This window comes from Camelus dromedarius, chromosome 16, assembly GCF_036321535.1.
Source record: "Camelus dromedarius isolate mCamDro1 chromosome 16, mCamDro1.pat, whole genome shotgun sequence".
NCBI lineage: Eukaryota > Metazoa > Chordata > Mammalia > Artiodactyla > Camelidae > Camelus > Camelus dromedarius.
In genome coordinates this window covers 44,373,926-44,392,348 of record NC_087451.1, presented here as the reverse complement: position 1 = coordinate 44,392,348, position 18,423 = coordinate 44,373,926, and the positions used below count along the sequence as shown (strand labels likewise).

Genomic DNA, 18,423 nt, shown 5'->3' with positions numbered 1-18,423 from the left:
CAGAATGAATGCCTGCGGGGCCAGTCAGAGGGCCTCAGGGCGAGGCCTGTCTGGTCCTTTCTGCTTCCACTCACAATACCTCAAAATGACTTGGAACGGTGACTGCCACCAGAGCCTGAGAAACTCCCAAGAGGGCTGGTAGGGCCAGGAGTCCCCTCTCTCCCCAACACTTATCCTCCACCCCAGGGGGTAGAGCCTGGCGAGACCAACAGCTCATGGTGGTATTTTCCCATGGACACACACACACCCTTCCGCTTGCCTTCCCCTTCCTCTGGCTAGTCTTTGATGAGGGATAAGAGAATGAAAATTAAAATGGAGTGAGTGACATAACAATGGTGAGACCACACACGCATACATATGTATGCACATATACAATAGGGTGCATTTATTAAGCTGTAACTGTGTGCCGGGCACTGTGTTGAGTTTTACATAGATGATCTCACTTAAGCTTCACAGTATGTGAAATGAGGTGGGCATCATGATCCCATATTGTAGGCACGCTCTCTGGCCTTGACCCTTAAGCTGGGAGGGCGGCGTGAGCCCATCAGTGACCGCAGATGAGCCACCAGGCAGAGGTGGTCTGGGAAGGAGAAAGAGTGGCCAAGAGGGTACCTGCAAAATGCCTCCCTCCTGAGTGCTGAATTCCTGTCCTTTCTCTCTCTTTTCTGCTCCATCCCCTTTCCCTTTACTTAAAAGGTGAGAATAGTCAAGAGTTCAGCCCCACCTTTTCAGAACGGATCTTCATCGCTGGGTCAAAACAGTACAGGTAAGGAGGCCAGGTTGAGTGGGAGCTGACGCAGCGTCCTCCCCACCCCAGCTGCTTGCCCAGGCTGCTCCCCACTGACCCCTGGCTCCCTCCTTCAGCACCTGTGGTTCAGCTCTTGGAAGTCGCCCAGGCTTTCCTGGCTGAGCTGCTCTCCCGGCCAAATAAGCTTTTCAAAAGCTTTTCACAGCGTGTAGATGACTGCCTCTGGGTCACATCAGCTTGACATTTTATTTTTATTCTCCTCAGAGTCCTTGCTGCTCCTCCCCGTTTCCCATCAGTCGGGAGGGTGCTGGGAACAGGAGGCATTTTCCTGCTGGTGCGTGACCACGAGTGCAGGTCCGGAGAGGGCCTCTAACTTGGGGAGAAACCTGCTGTGTCTTTTCTCCTGTGAGACACAGCCGAGGAGGGATGAGGGCTTGGAAACAGGCAGGGACAGAGACTTACTGCTCCGTGGCCCTGTAGAAGGAGCCAAGTGAGACTCAGTCTGTTCCCAAGCTCCGCAGCCCCAGAGATGATTTTTGTCAACTGGAGGTTGAATCTGGAAGCTGTTTCCTCCTCCGCCACCAGGCACACTTCTTCGTCACTGTAATTTGGGAACTGCTAGTGATAAAAAGGTTGGGAAGGCTGCTGCCCTTGAACTAAGAAATGCTCAGTGTTCGGTCGAATTCCTTATGTCACCCCTGATGCCTTTTGGCCCAGGATAGGGGCTTCCTGGGGGTTTCTGATAAATCCACTTCTTTCAGCTGCCTGAAAAAAATCTGTAGGCCCCTAGCGACCCTCCCGGGCTGGGATGAGTCTGCCTTCTTGGTGAGGGGCAAAAGATGAGGCTATGAGAGGGTGGCTAAGCCAGGGTCTGCTCCACAGCTGTTTGGCAGCAGTCCTGTCAGAAATCCTGTTGCCACCAGGTCTTAATACGTGGCAGGGGTAAGAGCTGAGTTAGTCTGCCATGGTGCTGAGCTGTGGGCTATCAGAGGAGGGCGGGCTCCCCTGCTCCCGGGCCCCAGTCCAGGCAACTCCTCACGCGTCTCCGGCAGCCAGGTGTGCCCTGGAACCAGAGGAGGTGGAGGTCACCAATCTCAATTGCCCCTCCTTCCAGAGGCAACAGAAACCCACTCTTGTCAGTCAGAGCTGAGAATGCTGAGTGTGGGCTGTGGCCGTCAGAGCCACATGCCCCCTTCTGGGACCTCTGCCACCTTGGAGAGCAGTGAGAGAACTGTGTCCACCCACCCCCACCCCCCCACCGGAAGAGCAGTGTGAATCCCCTCACATTAGCAGTAACTACTGTTTATCAGAAGCTTGCTGGGGCCAGCACCCAGGTGGGCTTTTTAAATAAGCTATTTCATTTAACCCCCATCTCCACCCAACCTGACAGAAAATACTACACCCATTTTATCAATGAGGAGACCGATGGTCCTTGGGGCTTAGGAACTTTCGCACATTCACACAAGTACTGACTACTCTGGGGTTTGACCTCGAGTCTACATGACTCCATCTGCAGTTACCCAAGCTGGCCCATATTCTTGCCTCCTCATGCTCACAATGTGTTTCTGTGTCCTCTTTTTGACAGCCAGTCTGAGAGCCTTGATCAAATCCCCAACAATGTGGCCCACGCGACCGAGGGCAAAATGGCCCGTGTGTGCTGGAAGGGGAAGCGTCGCAGCAAAGCCCGGAAGAAACGCAAGAAGAAGAGCTCCAAGTCCCTGGCTCAGGCGGGAGTGGCCTTGGCCAAGCCCCTCCCTAGAACCCCCGAGCAGGAGAGCTGCACAGTCCCAGTGCAGGTGAGAGCCGTCACCCTACCCTGGGCCTCGGTCCCCGGCAGCACCTGGCTCACGGGCCTTCAGCATGGCGCCTGTGCCTTGGCCCCAGCCCTGGGTCCTAACACCTGTGTTTTCCCCCACAGGAGGACGAGTCTTCGCTAGGTGCCCCATATGTTAGAAGCGCCCCCCAGTTCACCAGGCCTCTGAAGGAGCCAGGCCTTGGCCAACTCTGGTTTAAGAAACTCGGGGAGGGCCTGCGGCCCGCACTGCCTCGACCTGAGCTCCACAAACTGATCAGCCCCCTGCAGTGTCTAAACCACGTGTGGAAACTCCACCACCCCCAGGACATAGGCCCCCTGCCCCAGCCCGCTCACCCCTTCCCCTACAGCAGACTGCCCCACCCCTTCCCGTTCCACCCTCTCCAGCCCTGGAAACCTCACCCCTTAGAGTCCTACTTCCTAGGCAAACTGGCCTGTGTAGACAGCCAGCAGCCCCTGCCTGGCCCTCACCTGGGCAGACTGGCCTGTGTAGACAGTCAGAAGCCCCTGCCTGGCCCACGCCTAAAGCCCAGCTGCCCGTCTCATGGCACGAGTGAGAAGTTTTCTGTGGAGGAATACCTGGTGCATGCTCTGCAAGGCAGCGTGAGCTCAGGCCAGGCCCGCAGCCTGGCCAGCCTGGCCAAGACCTGGTCAGTAGGGGGCTCCAGGCCCCAGGAGCCCAGCCCCGAAACTGAGGACAGCGAGGGGGTGCTGCTTATTGAGGTGAGTAATCCTCAAACATACGTACGTATACCACCACTTCCACCTCCACCTCCACCTCCAGGGCTGAGAACAGCAGCTGGGAGTCAGGGTGGGACCTTGATGGGAGAAGAGGCATCACTGCCTGACCTGCTTTCAAGTCCCACCCTCTGGGGGGACGGTTTTCTCTCGTTCTCAGAGTCACTCACTCATGTGATAACAAATCAGTTGGCAGAGTGCTCAGCATTGATGGAAAGCAGTAGTCTCCCGGTCCGTTTCCAGCTCCTTTTTCAGTCTTATCAGCTATTCCTGTTCTTAGTTCTTCTGGTTGGCTGCCCCATCATTGCTGCATTGTGTGTGTGCACTGTAGGAATAACACATATGCTGAGAAACAGGGACAAGCCGGTGTCAAGAGCAGGGGCTACCTCTTGACCCCCAGGGTGAACAATGAGGATTTTGTCTGTCTTTGCTACCCTTCTTTCCTTCCCTTCTTCCTCTAGTTCTCTTACTGGATAACTTTGTAACCTTACATGATTTTCCCAAACTTAGATTTCTCAGTTTTATTCCATCCATCTTTGACATTATTCCTGTCCCCTGCCCCTTCACTGTCCTTCTCTTTCTTCTGCCTTTAGCTCGTGTTTTTTCATTGTCAGGGTTGTGGACAATTTCATTTCTGTCCCACAACCACAAGTCTGGGGAGGAGGTTCTTTCATCACAAGGATCAGCTTGCCTCAGGCAGCCGGTGAAGCTCTCCTTTGCCTTCGCCTGATTCCTGTAACCCTCTCTCTGGTCCTGCCCACACCCCCAAGCCCTGCCTCAGACCCAGTAGTGTCTTTGGTTGTGAGGGCTCAGCCCAGCAACCTGGAAGGGCCCTTGCTTGAGAGCCTTCCTCACTGTATCCCTTCGTCCCTCCACTGCCCTGGCCATTGAAACTGGCCTCTCTCTCCTGCCAACCCCAGAAACTCAAGCCAGTGGATTATGAATACCGAGAGGAGGTCCACTGGGCCACGCGCCAGCCCTGCCTGGGCAGAGGCTCCTTCGGAGAGGTACACAGGATGGAGGACAAGCAGACGGGCTTCCAGTGTGCCGTCAAAAAGGTATGCCGGGGCTCCGGGGCTGGAGGGGGTGTTGGGCAGAGGCCTGTCTCGTGCCCTCTGCTTTCTTTCAAGAACAGTCTCAGAGCAGCCGTGGGTCTGACTTGTTAACAGAGCCTGGCTATCCTGGTTGCCTGGGTCAGCTGGAGCTGGAAGGGAACGGTCTCCGTCACTTCCCCGCCTGCACCTGGTGCGTGTGTACGTGACAGGGAGTGTGAGAGTGTGCACGCAGCCTGGGCCGCTCCTGATGCCAGGCCCCTAGGGCAAGTTGAAACCTGGAAGATGGTTGGATTGTCACGAAATTCTTTGAGCTGAAACCCCTGCACCACTAGTGGGCCAGAAGGTAACAGCAAGGGTGTAGCCTCCACCTGACAGGTTCCCCCGAAAGAGGCTGTGTACCTTAGGAATGACATCTAGTTTGTCGAGTTCGAGCTCTGCCTCTGGTCCCCCGGATGTAGTAGGTCCTGCAAGATGGACATTATGAGGAAATGAGACTTAGCAAGAGCCCTCGGCTTGTCCAACTCTAGAGTTTGGCTTTGGACCACTCTTCAGGAAGGGGTAGGAGAGGAAGACTTGCGCTCCTAGGACTTTGATTAGAGGCAGAGGCCTGAGTCACCTCTCCCACTCCCTCATCTCACTCACGGTAGGACTGGAGACCAGAGAAGATCTGCGCCTTTCCCAAAGCCACACAGCTGGGCCTGGAACTGCTGCCTCCTTCTGTCACATCACACCAGCTGGGCCCAGCAGCAGCAGATCCATAGTCCTTGAGGGTGTCAGCCCTGCTCCACTCCAGATACTGTTTCTCTTACTTCTGACTCTCAGCTCACCTTGACTGGAAACCACCTTGTCCCTGGCCCAAACTCAGCCTGAGAATAGCACCCAGGATGTCCTAAGGCAAAAATCAGAAACATTTCTTTGAGCCATCTCCTTGGCCCATGGGCAAGGTGAAATAAGCTAACTCAAAGATGGATCTTGTTTTCCAGTGGCTTTTGTCGAGGACACTCTGATCCCCAAAAGGATAGGGACCAAATAGCCAGGCCAGGCAAGCCTATCCCACTTGGGCCCCATGCAGAGTGGACACTGCTGCTGCCACTGTCATGGGTACCTGTGGCTTTAAGGGGTGACAAGACAAATTGTGATGTGAATAAACCTGGCTTCCCTGGCTTGTACATGGCCAGGTGCTTGAGTTCTAGAGTTTGGGCCTCAGGATGATGGGATGAGAGAGGGGACTATCCGTAGGTATTACCCGAAACTTCAGACATACTATGTCAGATAAGCAAGCTCCACCTGCCCACCCCCACTGGCCAGAACACGTGCTGAGTCCTTGCCAGCATGGGTCATCATCTTCCACTAAGATGCCAAGGCCACGTGCCTGACCTCAGCAGCAATCCCCTCCCCGGCCACCGGAGAAGGCTCAGCTGTCCCTCCTGAGAGGCGGGTGGGAGGGGGGCGAGAGCGTGAAGTGTCCTGGAGATGAATGCCCATGCTGAGAGCTTAGTCACTGGGCTCCTCAGCTGTTCCCCTGCTGAGGTTCTCAGAGTCCTGGGCAACAAGGTAAACAACCCTAATATAGTAGAAGAGGACAGACGCTCCATTTCTCACCTCCCCAAGGCAGTCGGACAAGCTCCAAGCTCCAAGCTCCAAGCACTGCCAGCCCCTTTCAGAATTCTGCCTCCCCTCCTCCAGGAGCTCAGCACTCTCACAGCTGCCTTTAGTTGGGCAGGCTACCTCTCCTTTCTCTCGAGGGCTGAGGGTAGGGAAGGCAGTGCTGTCCTTTAGCATTTTCAGCTGGAAGATCTGAGAAACAGTTCCCTGGTAAGGGGGTAAGGGTCAGGGTGGGGGCCAGGGGTCAGAGTTCAAGCTGCACATAGGGTCAGAGCAAGTCTGTGCACCCTCTATGCTCCCTGAAGATCCAGAACATGTAGTACCATATGGTAACATCAGCACTGCCTTGGTCCTCCTTCTGGAATATCCATGGCCCCAAGTCAGATGCTGATTGGTTCCGAGTCTTGAGTTTAATGTAGGGTTTTCCGTTTTTGTTTTTTAAGGTTTCAATTGATCTTTTTAATTACAAATAAATAGAGGCTCATTATAAAAGAATGATACCCCAAAAAGCAAAAGTCTCCCTGTTCCCCAATCCCCTTCTGAGGTAACTACCCTTTGACATAAATCTTTTTAGACTAGTTTTGCATATATAAACATGTAGTTGTTCTTTTATTAAAATGAGTTATACTCTAGAGATTCTTCTGTACCATGTTTTTTTCATGTAACAGTATATCATAGATTTCTTTTTTGGTACATATCCATTTCTCTAGTACTTTTAACAGCCAATGTATAAGTTTTTATCCTAGTCAGTGGATGAATTCATAAGATCCTTGAACTCCTGGAACTCTTTTCTAAAGTGTGTGTGTGTTTATTCTAAAGTGTGGCATGTATGGAGATTTATTAGATTTTAAAGGGGCCTGTGGCCTAGTGAGGGTTAAGAACTGTTCGTTTGAGAACATCTGGCTCAAGCATGGAGTCCTGGGAGCCTCCTTTTACTCATCCCTGATCTGGGATAGTTTGGCCTTGGCCACGTCAAGCCAGCTGTTACCAAGCTCTGCTCTGTGCCAGATGCTGTGCCAGGGACTGGAGACAGAGGTGTGGAATCCACACGCCTGACCCGAAGGAGCTCAGGTTGTAATGGGAGATGGTATAAAGGTGGTAGAAGCAGCCATCAGCCAGGGACATGGGTGAGGTCAGCCAGGACGAGAAGAGAAGGAAATCAGAACAAGGACTGTGAGGAGAATGATGTGTGCTGGCAGTTAAGCAAAGGGAAGTGGCTTGTGGATTTGGCAGTTAGGGGATCGCTGAGCATGCTCCCCACTGGGTATGCACGCTCCTGAGTATGAGCACAGATGTTCGAGCTCGCACACCTGGAAAGGCCTTCCGTGAGCGAGGGTAGCTGGCAGCTCTAGAGTCAGGCTTCTTCCACCAAAATTCCAGCTCTGATATTTATACCTGGTGACCTTGAGCAGGTTACTCATTCAATCTTCAGCTTCCTTGTCTGTAAAATGAGATATCACCTGATGGGCTGTTGTTAAGAGGTAACAACTAATACTTGTAAGTGCTTAGCATGGTGCCCAGCGTGTGTTAAGTTGGCATTCAATATTAGTTGTCATTATCAGCCTCATCAGAGTCCAGCCCTCACTTTACAGATAAGGACACTGAAGTCCAGAGAGGAGAGGTGGGCCAAACGGGCAGCTGGCCTGGACCAGTAAGCCGTCCTTTCTCCCACCCAGCTCCCTCGGGTCTACCCTTTCCACTTGCTCTCCCTGGAGCTAGCCCAGACTCCTAACGCATCTTGTGTTTTGAAGTGTCCCTTCTGACTGCCTTTGGTCTGGGCGGTTAGGAATGTTTTTAACATTGCTGGGACACTCTAGAGGACTTACGGTTTTTTTAAAAGTCGAGGCAGATGCTCCCAAACTTTCTTGATTCACAGCCCTGAATGTCTCAGTCATTTTTTCATGGTGCTCCAGGCCAAAACAAGTACTTAACAGTTCCATTTATTAAATCATTAGGTCAAATAATAAGTCTTTATCTTAACAACCTACTAGCCATTTGAATGACAATACATATAAATTGAAAAATACATGTTTTTTGTTCTAAAACAACCATAATTACTAATGGGATGTATGTCTTGTTGGGCACACCCAACTTCTCAAGCTCTGAAATCAGTGGATGCCATCACCTTCATTTCCTGCTCCACATTATCCCTGAAGTACCTTTTTGTCACAGCAACCTCCAAAAACCTAGCTTCACAGAAATATGTCATCAAAATAATGCAGTACGATCATAGAAACCGAGCTGTCTTGAGCTAGTAGTTTGCATGATGTCCGCAGATGTTGATCATCGCTGTTTGCCTCAAATGTAAAATACCCGTAGTGCCCTTGAGTTCTCTGTGGTGCCCTGGGTGCTTCACCTCATGGTTTGGGAGCAGTAGGATTAAAAACATTTGCTAATACAAGTCCTGTTGGTGAATTAGTTCCAACTCAGGTTCAGAGCTGGAAACATTGACAGGGAGTCAAAGTCCATGCGAGTTGATTACCAAACCAGGTATTCTGCAAGTAATCAGAAAGAGACATTTTCCACTGATAGGCAAAAGTCCAAAAGCCGTACAACGTCAGAGCTTTTGTTTGCCAAGTCAGCAGGTCTCCAGAGAAAACTGCCAGGCGCTGACTTGAGTTGTTCTTGGCTAGTTTTGTACCACTCGCGCCCTCTGGTGGTATTTCTCAGGGCTAACATGAGAATCCGCTGCTGCCAGAAAGGAGGTTGAGTCTCTATTAGGGAATCTAACCATATTTGAGCTGGAGGGAGGAGGTGGGGAGCTAGCACTTCCTGAGCACCCACTGGTTTCCAGGCCCGGTGATGGTTATCATCCCTCCAAATCCTCACTCTCCCCAGGAGCAGATGTCACTGTCCCCATTGTTTGCACATGGAAACACATAGCTTAGGGGAAGTGATCTACCTTTGGAAATGGCTGAGCCAGGTCTCAGCCCAGGATGTTTGCATCCAAGGCCTACTTCTTCTTGCCATGCCATGCTGGTCCCTGCAGAAAAGAGTGGGTGGTCCCTGGCCCACCAGTCCACTGTGGGACAGGCCTTGGCCAAACCTCTCCCTATAGGATCTCCGCTGCCCAGATCCTGGGGAAACAGCTGCAAACAAAATAAACAAGCACTGCTCTATCCACATGGACATGTTAATCCTCAGGGCAAAAGGCAAATAATTATGAGCCAATGAAGGATGAGGAGGAGCCAGAGGCACTGACAGAGCCAGAATCTTGGCCGCATCAGCTCTGGTGACAGAAACGCAGCATCTGAAGTGTAGGTGTGGATGTTAATAAACAAAAGGTCCTATGACCTAGAAATTATCCAGATATCTGGGCTAGGGAAAAGAAAGTTCTGTGTTCAGCAGATTTGAGGATAGGCAGCATGCAAGGGGCCTGAATAAGGATTGTAGTTTTTGTGTGACTTTAAGTATTTTCGCAAACATCAGCAATGCAGAACTTTAATCCAGTATGAGGCGTTGACCCCGCCCCCCCCAGGGTGCACAGTGTAGTCTGTGAGGGTCCAGGAGGCCCACCAGTGCCCTGCCTGGCCTCAGAATCATGACTGGGAGCATCAGCAGCCTCCGTTCAGGGGGTTCCAAGGGTTCTGACAGGATGCCAGGGAACCAGCCCTGGTCCCTCACCCTGACTCGCAGCCACCCCTGGGCCCTTCTAGGTGCGAGTCGAAGTGTTTCGGGCAGAGGAGTTGATGGCATGTGCAGGACTGACCTCACCCAGAATCGTCCCTCTGTATGGAGCAGTGAAGGAAGGTCCTTGGGTCAACATCTTCATGGAACTGCTAGAAGGTATGGAGCCAAATGCCACTCTTCCTCCCTCCACATTCAGAGCCCAGGGTTCCCCCGAGTCTTGCCAAGGTTGACCTCGGTCCCCAGTCAATCCACTTTTAATCTCTTGACTCTGTGACATGGTCAAGAAAGGCCTGCTTTCTACCATCTGCCCTTCGAAGGCCCTTGCCCTTGGCTCCCTTGGAGGCCTGGAAAAGCCCCATGTAAAGACTGGCCATTGGTCTCCTAGGTGGCTCACTAGGCCAGCTCATAAAGCAGAAGGGCTGTCTCCCGGAGGACCGGGCCCTTTACTACCTGGGCCAGGCCCTGGAAGGGCTGGAATACCTCCATACCCGAAGGATTCTGCATGGGGACGTCAAAGGTAAGGCTCCGAGCCCCCGTGTTCCTGGTCTCCATTGGGCTCCTCCCTCACCCCATCCTGCCTGATCTTCTGGGCCTGCGTCAGGCTGACAGGGCTGTACCAGTAAGAAGGGGAAGTGTGTTCTCCCAACCCTCAGCCTGGCTCCATAGTTTCCAGTGGGTGGTGCCCAGGGAACAGCAGATCGAGCTCCTACCCACTGGTGACCCCGGCGGGGCCAGAGGCACAGAGCTGAGTGGCAGCAGCGTCCCCAGGAGTAAACTCTGCTGCCGTGCCCTCACCCTCAGAGATCCTGCCTGCTACCTGCCTCTAGCCTCAACTGACACCTTCCTCTCTCCCTCCCTCCATGACTAGTGAAACTAATCAGAAGCAGCAGCTGCCGTGTAGGGTCAGCCAGAAAATTGCCTCGCTGGAGGTCCAGATTGGGCCAGGGCACTTTGTGACTCACCTGTTCCTCTTCTTCCCTGGGGTGGCCTGGCAGCTGATAACGTCCTCCTGTCCAGCGATGGGAGCCGTGCAGCCCTATGTGACTTTGGCCATGCTGTGTGCCTTCAACCTGATGGCCTGGGGAAGTCTTTGCTCACAGGTGAGTCCGTCCCCTCTCCGCCTCCCCACAATGATAACAGCCAGTAGCCTTTACCAGGCATTCCGCAGATGCCTTCTCCTGTACTTTCCTTAATGGCATCAGAGACGGAGCACTTTATGTCCACCAAGACACCACTCTGGGTTCTCCTGAGGCTTTTATTGTTAAGCTTTAATGCAGTAATGCACTCAGATGCTCATTTCTGATGTTCCCATTACACAGAGGAGGGAACAGAAAGGCTGAGTGCCTCGCCCTAGGTCCCAGGTCTTCTACCTCAGAGCTCCCCCCACCCCAGCTCCACCCATCTTGTCCAGCGTTTTTTAGGGAGCTGTGCTCCCAGCCTGTGACCTCAGCCCTCTTGCACCTCTGAGAGTAGTTTCTGGAAGTATAGTGGGAAGGCTGACCAAGGGGCCTGGGCTCTGCAGCTGGAGAAATGCCTGGTTTTAACCTATATTTTTCTGATTATCAAAGTAATCCGTGCCCACTGTAGAACAGTTGGCAACTATAATGTTAAGTGGTTCAGAAGGGGAGGAAAAAAAGAATTCTTAACCTTTCCTCTTGCCCAGAGAGATAATCATGAATATTTTAGATAATTCTCTTCACGTCTTTTTTTTTTCTGTACATAGTTAAGGCCACTATAACACAATTTTGTGCCCTGCTTTTTTATTTATACCATTAGCATAAAATGATTTCATTTTGACCAAAGGAAAAAAATCTTTTAGAAGTGATTCTTTGTTGCTAAAGGACTATTGGTAATTCTGAAGATGTAAATTGAACATAGACACCTGTCCTTCACTTTAAAATAACTATAGTGTTTTCTTCTTATTACAAAAATATCTTTTCTAATATCTTTTGCAGAAAGTAGAGCTAAGCAGAAAGTATTTTTTTCCGGTGATTTGTATTTTTTTCTGCAAAAAAATATAAAACACCGGAAAAAAATACTGTTGACATCTGGTATCAATCCTTTTGTATGCATAAAAGACCTTTTCCCTTTTTTTATTTTTTCTTTTTAACTTACTAAAATTTCAGGAAAATACCATTAATTAGTCTTCTGCAACCTAATTTTCCATGTCCAGACCCCTCCTTCCTTTTAGAAAGCACTTTAAGGGTCTGGTCCAGAGCCCATGTTTTGGATGATAGATTCTTTGTACAGTCCCCAGCAGAATCCCCGACTTGGCTCATCCCTAGCAAGTTTGATTTGGAGGCTTTATCTCTACTTAAAGGACTTTGAGACAAATTCAGGGTGTCTCAGGGATTGACTGGGGTGGTCCCTGCCAAGGCTGTCACCCATCAAGAATTCACAGTTGCCTTTTCTGCCTCACTTCACCTTCTCAGGGGACTACATCCCGGGCACAGAGACCCACATGGCGCCAGAGGTGGTGATGGGCAAGCCCTGTGATGCCAAGGTGGACATCTGGAGCAGCTGCTGCATGATGTTGCACATGCTCAACGGCTGCCACCCCTGGACCCAGTACTTCCGAGGGCCGCTCTGCCTCAAGGTCAGTGCCGGCCGGCACCAGCAAAGCCAGCAAGACTACAGGGCCCCCAAGTTTGGTGCTCTTCAGTGGGGGATGGGAACAGGGCGTAGGGAAAAGCCTCTTCATAAATGTGGGATGCTGACTAAAATACTACCCCCCAGATTTGAGGGTCCCGGGGGAGATTGTCGGTGAGGACTCTCCTTGAGTTCATGGTTCAGGGCTCTCTTGCATCCACCCCCCGGACCCCCTTCTTTGCCCACCTCCTGACAGGCTGGACCTGGAAGTCATGCATGCCTCACTGCCTTGCTCTGCTCTGTCCTGCCTGGCCCCTTTTTCCCTTTTCTTGGAAAAATCCCAGCCCCTACTCTAGACCAGGCCGCTTCAGTCCTTGTGGCCCACCACAGCACAGCAGGGCGGGGAGGGTGGGGAGGAGCAAGAACAGAAAACTGGGGGCAGGGAAGTGATGGGGAGGCAGACCTCACATGTTGCCTTTTGACCCCCAGATTGCCAGCGAGCCTCCGCCTGTGAGGGAGATCCCACCCTCCTGTGCCCCCCTCACAGCCCAGGCCATCCAGGAGGGCCTCAGGAAAGAGCCTGACCACCGAGCGTCAGCCGTAGAGCTGGGGGGGAAGGTCAGCCTGGCACTACAGCATGGTAAGAGCCCCGTGCTGGCCACAGGGGGCAAGAGAGTCATGTGGTGGTCATCAGCAAGGTACTCCACCTCTCAGAGCCTTGGTTTCCCCATGTAGAGCATGGACATGACACCAACCTCAGGCTTGTTAGGAAGACTGAGGTCACGTGAGTCCAAGTGCTTGGTACTGTGCCTTGATGCAGGGGCAGTGCTCAGGAGCTGGGGGAAAGGGGTTACAACATAGAAAGGGGAGCTAGAACTCATCAGTAATCAGAGTGTGAAATAAAGCCAGGTATCACTTTCCAGCCATTTGTGTGGGGACAGTCAGAAAGTTGGGAGTGCCAGGTGTTGGTGGGGCTGTAGCCCTTAGGCTCTGCTGGAGGGCACCTGGCAGCACTTGGGCAAACGTCCATAGACCTGGGACCCAGCACCCCACTCCAGGGCTTACCGCCAAAGAAACTCTCCCCAGACCCATAAGAGGACATGCCTGGGGACACACACTGCAGTGTCATTTGTGGGATGGGAGTTGAGTGCAGTCGAGTGTGCCCCTGTGGGAGCGCGAAGAGGCCAAAGGTGGGGATGGGGTGGGAGTGGTTGGGGGATGCCTCACACAGCACCCATAGTAGTTATTAAAGCAACTCGATGTTCAGAGAGAAACCTGGCTGGATCTGAAAACCGTAGTGCTGGGTGATAAGAGGACCAGCAGAGCAAAGCCTAGAACACTCTGCCTTTTTTATAAATTAAAAATTGATAAATAAAAGCAATACACACTTTGCAAGAAAGCAGTCTAACCCAAAGTGACACATCAAACATAATAGAATGTCAGCTGGAGTTGGGGGCGGTGTTGGGGGCGGCAGGGGAAAGGCAGCAGTTATGGGAATGAAAAGGGAATAAGTAAAACAGGAGAGAGACCTTGCAAAGCCCTCCACCCCAACCACAGATGGTAGTTATAAGGGCTCCGGGGCTGAACTGACCCCACTCCAGAGAAATGCTGCCTTCAGGAAGCACTGATTGTTGGGAAGGGAGGGGTAAGAGAGACGCAGGGCCAGCAGGGCCCATTTACCTGGAACTCCGTGTTGGCATTCCCCCAGAGCTATTTTTAAATCTTCTCTTTACTATTAATATTAACAAAGTCCTTCTCTGGAGCCAATTCTGTGATTTTTAAATTTGCAATTGTTACCTAGGAGGAAAAGGGAATGAAAGAAATACTGTTCTGTTCCCACTGTAGGGGACCATCTTACAGAAGAGGCCTCCTCTGGAGACCACACACCACCCTCCTGAATTGTGTCCTGGTGGGGCAAGGGTCCTCCCTCACTGCCTGCTTCTGGGCCGGCTCTGCTCAGGAGAGGCCACCTCGTGTGGCCTAGGGACCCTGCTGGCCCGTTTCCACCTTACCACGTGTGCTCTCTGTTTTGTAGTGGGAGGTCTGAGGAGCCCTTGGAGGGGAGAATATAAAGAACCAAGACATCCACCGCCACTCCAAGCCCATCCACCTCCAAGCCCAGCCCACTCTCACCAGACCCTCCGTGCCCCGCCAAGGGTGCTCTCGCCAGGGGCCCCGCGACCCCAGCCAGCTGAGGACACAACAGGCGGGGCCCCTAAGCTCCAACCTCCTCCACCCCCGGAACCCCCAGAGCGGAACAAGTCTCCAAGCCTGTACTGGGGCAAGGGGGAGTCTGGGATGTGGGAGCCACTGCCTCTGTCCTCCCTGGATCCAGCCCCCACCAAAAACCCCAGCTCACCAGAGCGGAAGGCAACCTTCCCGGAGCAGGAGCTGCAACAGCTGGAAATAGGTATGGGCGGCTGCAGCCTCTGGCTCCCTTGGCACGGGCTGGGGCTTCCTCCTCTTTACAGCCAGCATGTGTTTTCTTCCAGCCCCTTCCCCGGGGTCAGCTCTGGCAGTCTGGGCAGAAAAACGCGGACAGCACAGCCAGTCCCCTCCCAGTCTTTCACAGCCGTCTTCTGCCTTTTCTACAGAATTATTTCTGAACAGCCTCTCCCAGCCATTTTCTCTGGAGGAGCAGGAGCAAATTCTCTCGTGCCTCAGCATTGACAGTCTCTCCTTGTCGGATGACAGTGAGAAGGTGAGCCAGCATGGACCGGGAGCCAGGGCACAGAGCATAGGGCTTTGGGTGCAGCCAGGGAAGGGGCCCTGTGCAAGTAGAGGGTACGAGGCAGGTAACGGGGTCACCCCTTCCTCCTGGAAGGGGTCCTCCCCGGGCCAGGGGTCCTGGTTTCTCAGAATGAGATTGTCCATCTCCAACACCCTGGGAATTCAGGAACAGTCTGGCTACTAGGATAGCAGGGAAAAAGGCTTGGCTTTGGTCTCCATAGAACTACGCTTCACCCTCCTCCAGCCCAGGGGCTCCTCATGAACTCAGCCCCCAGCTGAGCCCCAAAAGCACCCAGGAGAGCCATGCTCCAGCCTAGGACATGGGGGCTTCCTTGCCCAGGGGAGGGCCCAGAGTCCCTTGGCCCCAAATTAGACCAAGGCCAGAGATGGTTCCCTGAGCCCGCGGCCTGAGTCTGTGCCATCCTTGTCACTTCAGAACCCATCCAAGGCCTCTCAGAGCTCGCGGGACACCCTGAGTTCCGGCGTGCACTCGTGGGGCAGCCAGGCGGAGGCTCGCAGCTCCAGCTGGAACATGGTGCTGGCCCGGGGGCGGCCCACCGACACGCCGAGCTATTTCAATGGTACAGTCACCTGATCTGCCTGGGACTGGGGAGTCTGAGAGATTTATGTCCCCCTTCCCCAGCACAGGGTGGGGAAGGGAGAGGAAGGCACCTGGTGTCCAGAACTTGAGGTACCTGGGCAGGATGTCAGTTTAGAGCCAAGGCCCTGATTGCCCAGAGTCTTTCCTGGTGGGTCAGTGGAGGACCATTGACCCTCGTGGGCGGTTGATGGAGTCCCAGAAGGCGTTTAACTTGGGGCATAGAGCAGCAGTCTCTTCTGGCCTGGAATCAAAAAACTGAGCAGTTAACTTCCTTCTGACAGGAAGAGGAAGAACAAGACCCCATGAACATTTTAATCAAGAACTCAGCAACAGATTGCTGGGATCCTCCTCTAGGGTATGAAGTCAGAAGATGAGAAAGACAGCATATGTAGGACTTCCTTGTTTTCAAGTGCAGCTGCATAGGTCATGTGATTTTGACAGAACAAGGGTTGCATCAGCTCACAGTTCCCTGGCCCTTCCCAGGGCCAGTGTGACTTATGGCATCAAGCCACCATGCCTGGCCAGAGGCCACTCCAACTCAAGGAACATTACAATCTAAGTGGCCCACAATCTAATTTAAGAATCTTTGTTTCCAGTTCCTTTCTGCCTTGTGTGCGAGTAGGAATACTACTTCCCCATAGGACCCAACCTTAGCTCTTTGCACTGTGCAGGCCAAATTCCCGGTGTTGATGGAAAATGGCTGGAAGAGCTAGCAGGTATATGCCGTTATGGCCATTGCAACCTAAATGTCTTCTCTGTGGCTTCCTCACAACCACCCTGCTTCCCTCTATGTAGGGCGCCTTAGGGAGCTAGCAGCCACTCTCCTGATGGCCCACTTGCCTGCCTTCTAGGTGTGAAAGTCCAAATACAGTCACTCAATGGCGAACACCTGCACATCCGGGAGTTCCACCGGGTCAAGGTGGGAGACATCGCAACTGGCATCAGTAGCCAGGTAAGGGGGCGGGTACACACTTAGTGGTAGAGTCCCAGAGTCCAGCACACCTAGCACAGCCCTCCAGGTAAAAGACTTCTGAAAAAGTACCACAGGGAATAGTTGGCCCCGGATGTCCCCCAGGATCCAAGGGCAAGACTGGCAGTTTTGGGTCGATCAGAGGGTCCTCAGGACCACACTTTGGGCACATGTGGTTCTCTACATCCTCCAGAATGGAAGACGGATAATGCCCTCAGGGCTGCCTGCTGGGCTGGAGTGAGGTATCTCTTAGCGCAGCAGGAGACCACCAGCTCTAGATTCCTAGGAAGCTTCAGCGCCCCTTGCCACTCTCAGGCCCACTGGTTTGCTCTGCCCCCAGATCCCAGCTGCAGCCTTCAGCTTGGTGACCAAGGACGGGCAGCCCGTGCGCTATGACATGGAGGTGCCAGACTCGGGCATTGACCTGCAATGCACCCTGGCCCCTGACGGCAGCTTCGCCTGGAGCTGGAGGGTCAAGCACGGCCAGCTGGAGAACAGGCCCTAACCAGCCTCCCACCACCGGCTCCACTCAGCCAGAAACAGCCTTCCTTCTTGGTGCTCAGTGCTGCCCCTGAGACAGTGGCTCAGCAGTGGGACCAGGGACTGGCAGCAGTAAGGTGGGGACTAGCAAAACACCTCCCACGATCTCCCACCTGTGTCCTGCCTGCCCCCACATGAGGAAGAAGGCAGGAGGCCTCTTCCCACGGGGAACAAAGAGGATCTTCTCTGCCTTGGTCCTAACAAGCTGGCCTGACCCGTTAGGATCAGTGACCACTTGCTGGCAGTCAGGGGAGAGCGACTTCCAGCCCAGGTCAGGGAGGGGTGAGCAAGCCCCTCCCTCAGTCTCCAGGTAGATGTAAGGGTGTGGCATGTCTAACGACTCACACCCAGGCCCAGTACACGCCCAGGGCAGCAGGTGTGCCTGCCCTTGGCTTAATGCGGGGCCCTCTCACCCCCTCGCCCGGTCTTGCCTGGCCAGCAAACCCCTTTTTAGCTCTAGGAACTTTTCAGACCAAGTCAGGGAGAGAGGAATGCCTGACACTGGGGGTCTCCCTAAGAGAGAACACCACCCTTCTCATGGTGTTTCAACACAGGCCCTGAGCTGAGCACAGCTTCAGCCAAGGACCAGAGAAGGCATTTCAATTAAACTGTTCTCAGCCCCTAAGCACTTGCCCCTTTGCTGCTGGCCACCAGTCTTACCCAGAGCAGCAGGCTCCGAGCCCCAACCACAGGCCCACCCACTGCCCCTACCTAGCTGGTACTCAGCTCCCTCATCCTAGAAGTGAAGGGTGACTTGAGACCTACATGACAGGAACAGTCTGAGGACGGGGCACAACAGACACAAAAGAAAGCCGTAGGCGCTGCCGTTACCCAGGCTCTCACATCCTCACACCAGCTTCCTGAGACACGGCTCAGGCACCACACTCACTGACCCTGCCCCGCCCCTGGTCTCAGGGGCACCGCCAGCTGCACTTTGCACTCTGATGACCTCAAAGCACTTTCATGGCTGCCCTCCAGAAGGGCGGCCAGCGGTTCCGCATGAGCACAAGGCCAGGAGATGGGGTGAAGGGACCCAAATCTTGACCCTTCTCCATGCGTGTGACCCCTCAAACACCCTCCAGACTTCTGTAAGATGAGTTCCCCCCAACCCATCGCCCCAGCCAAGCCTCTTCTTTGTGGTAGGGCTGATCAGGACTCATGTAGCATTAATCAACTGTGAATCATTGTGGGGTGAGGGGTGTGTCCCCTGAGATTCCTCCTGGGGAGAAGCTTGTCCCCACATCTTGCCAAATTGGCCTCTCTCCAGCTATCCACATCAAGCCATACTGCTCCCCAGGGAGAGACCCCCGGCCCCCAGTACGTGAAGAACTGCAGCCTTGGTACTGCCAAGTTCAGGTTGTAGAGAACTCTTTGTAAGCAATAAAGTTTGGGGTGATGATAAAG

General features: G+C 53.3%; 1 protein-coding gene across 2 annotated transcripts in view; it reads left to right on the top strand.

The window, feature by feature from the left end:
* MAP3K14 (mitogen-activated protein kinase kinase kinase 14) overlaps window positions 1-18,422 on the top strand; it is a 40,137-nt gene extending 21,715 nt beyond the window's left edge. The window contains exons 3-16 of one of the 2 annotated variants that reach the window (XR_010384611.1): window positions 697-766; window positions 2,334-2,544; window positions 2,667-3,284; window positions 4,220-4,357; window positions 9,616-9,745; window positions 9,975-10,106; window positions 10,585-10,689; window positions 12,022-12,185; window positions 12,668-12,818; window positions 14,214-14,588; window positions 14,773-14,879; window positions 15,345-15,489; window positions 16,106-16,225; window positions 16,361-16,461. Coding sequence is in view for 1 of the 2 variants with exons in the window: in XM_031468571.2 (XP_031324431.1) it covers window positions 697-766; window positions 2,334-2,544; window positions 2,667-3,284; window positions 4,220-4,357; window positions 9,616-9,745; window positions 9,975-10,106; window positions 10,585-10,689; window positions 12,022-12,185; window positions 12,668-12,818; window positions 14,214-14,588; window positions 14,773-14,879; window positions 15,345-15,489; window positions 16,361-16,461; window positions 16,820-16,984 (2,612 nt within the window). In the remaining variant the exon portion in view is untranslated. Of the gene's footprint in view, window positions 1-696; window positions 767-2,333; window positions 2,545-2,666; window positions 3,285-4,219; window positions 4,358-9,615; window positions 9,746-9,974; window positions 10,107-10,584; window positions 10,690-12,021; window positions 12,186-12,667; window positions 12,819-14,213; window positions 14,589-14,772; window positions 14,880-15,344; window positions 15,490-16,105; window positions 16,226-16,360; window positions 16,462-16,819 lie in introns of those variants that run through there. The other variant, XM_031468571.2, reaches the window with a different exon arrangement.
* Window position 18,423: the final 1 nt, after the last annotated feature.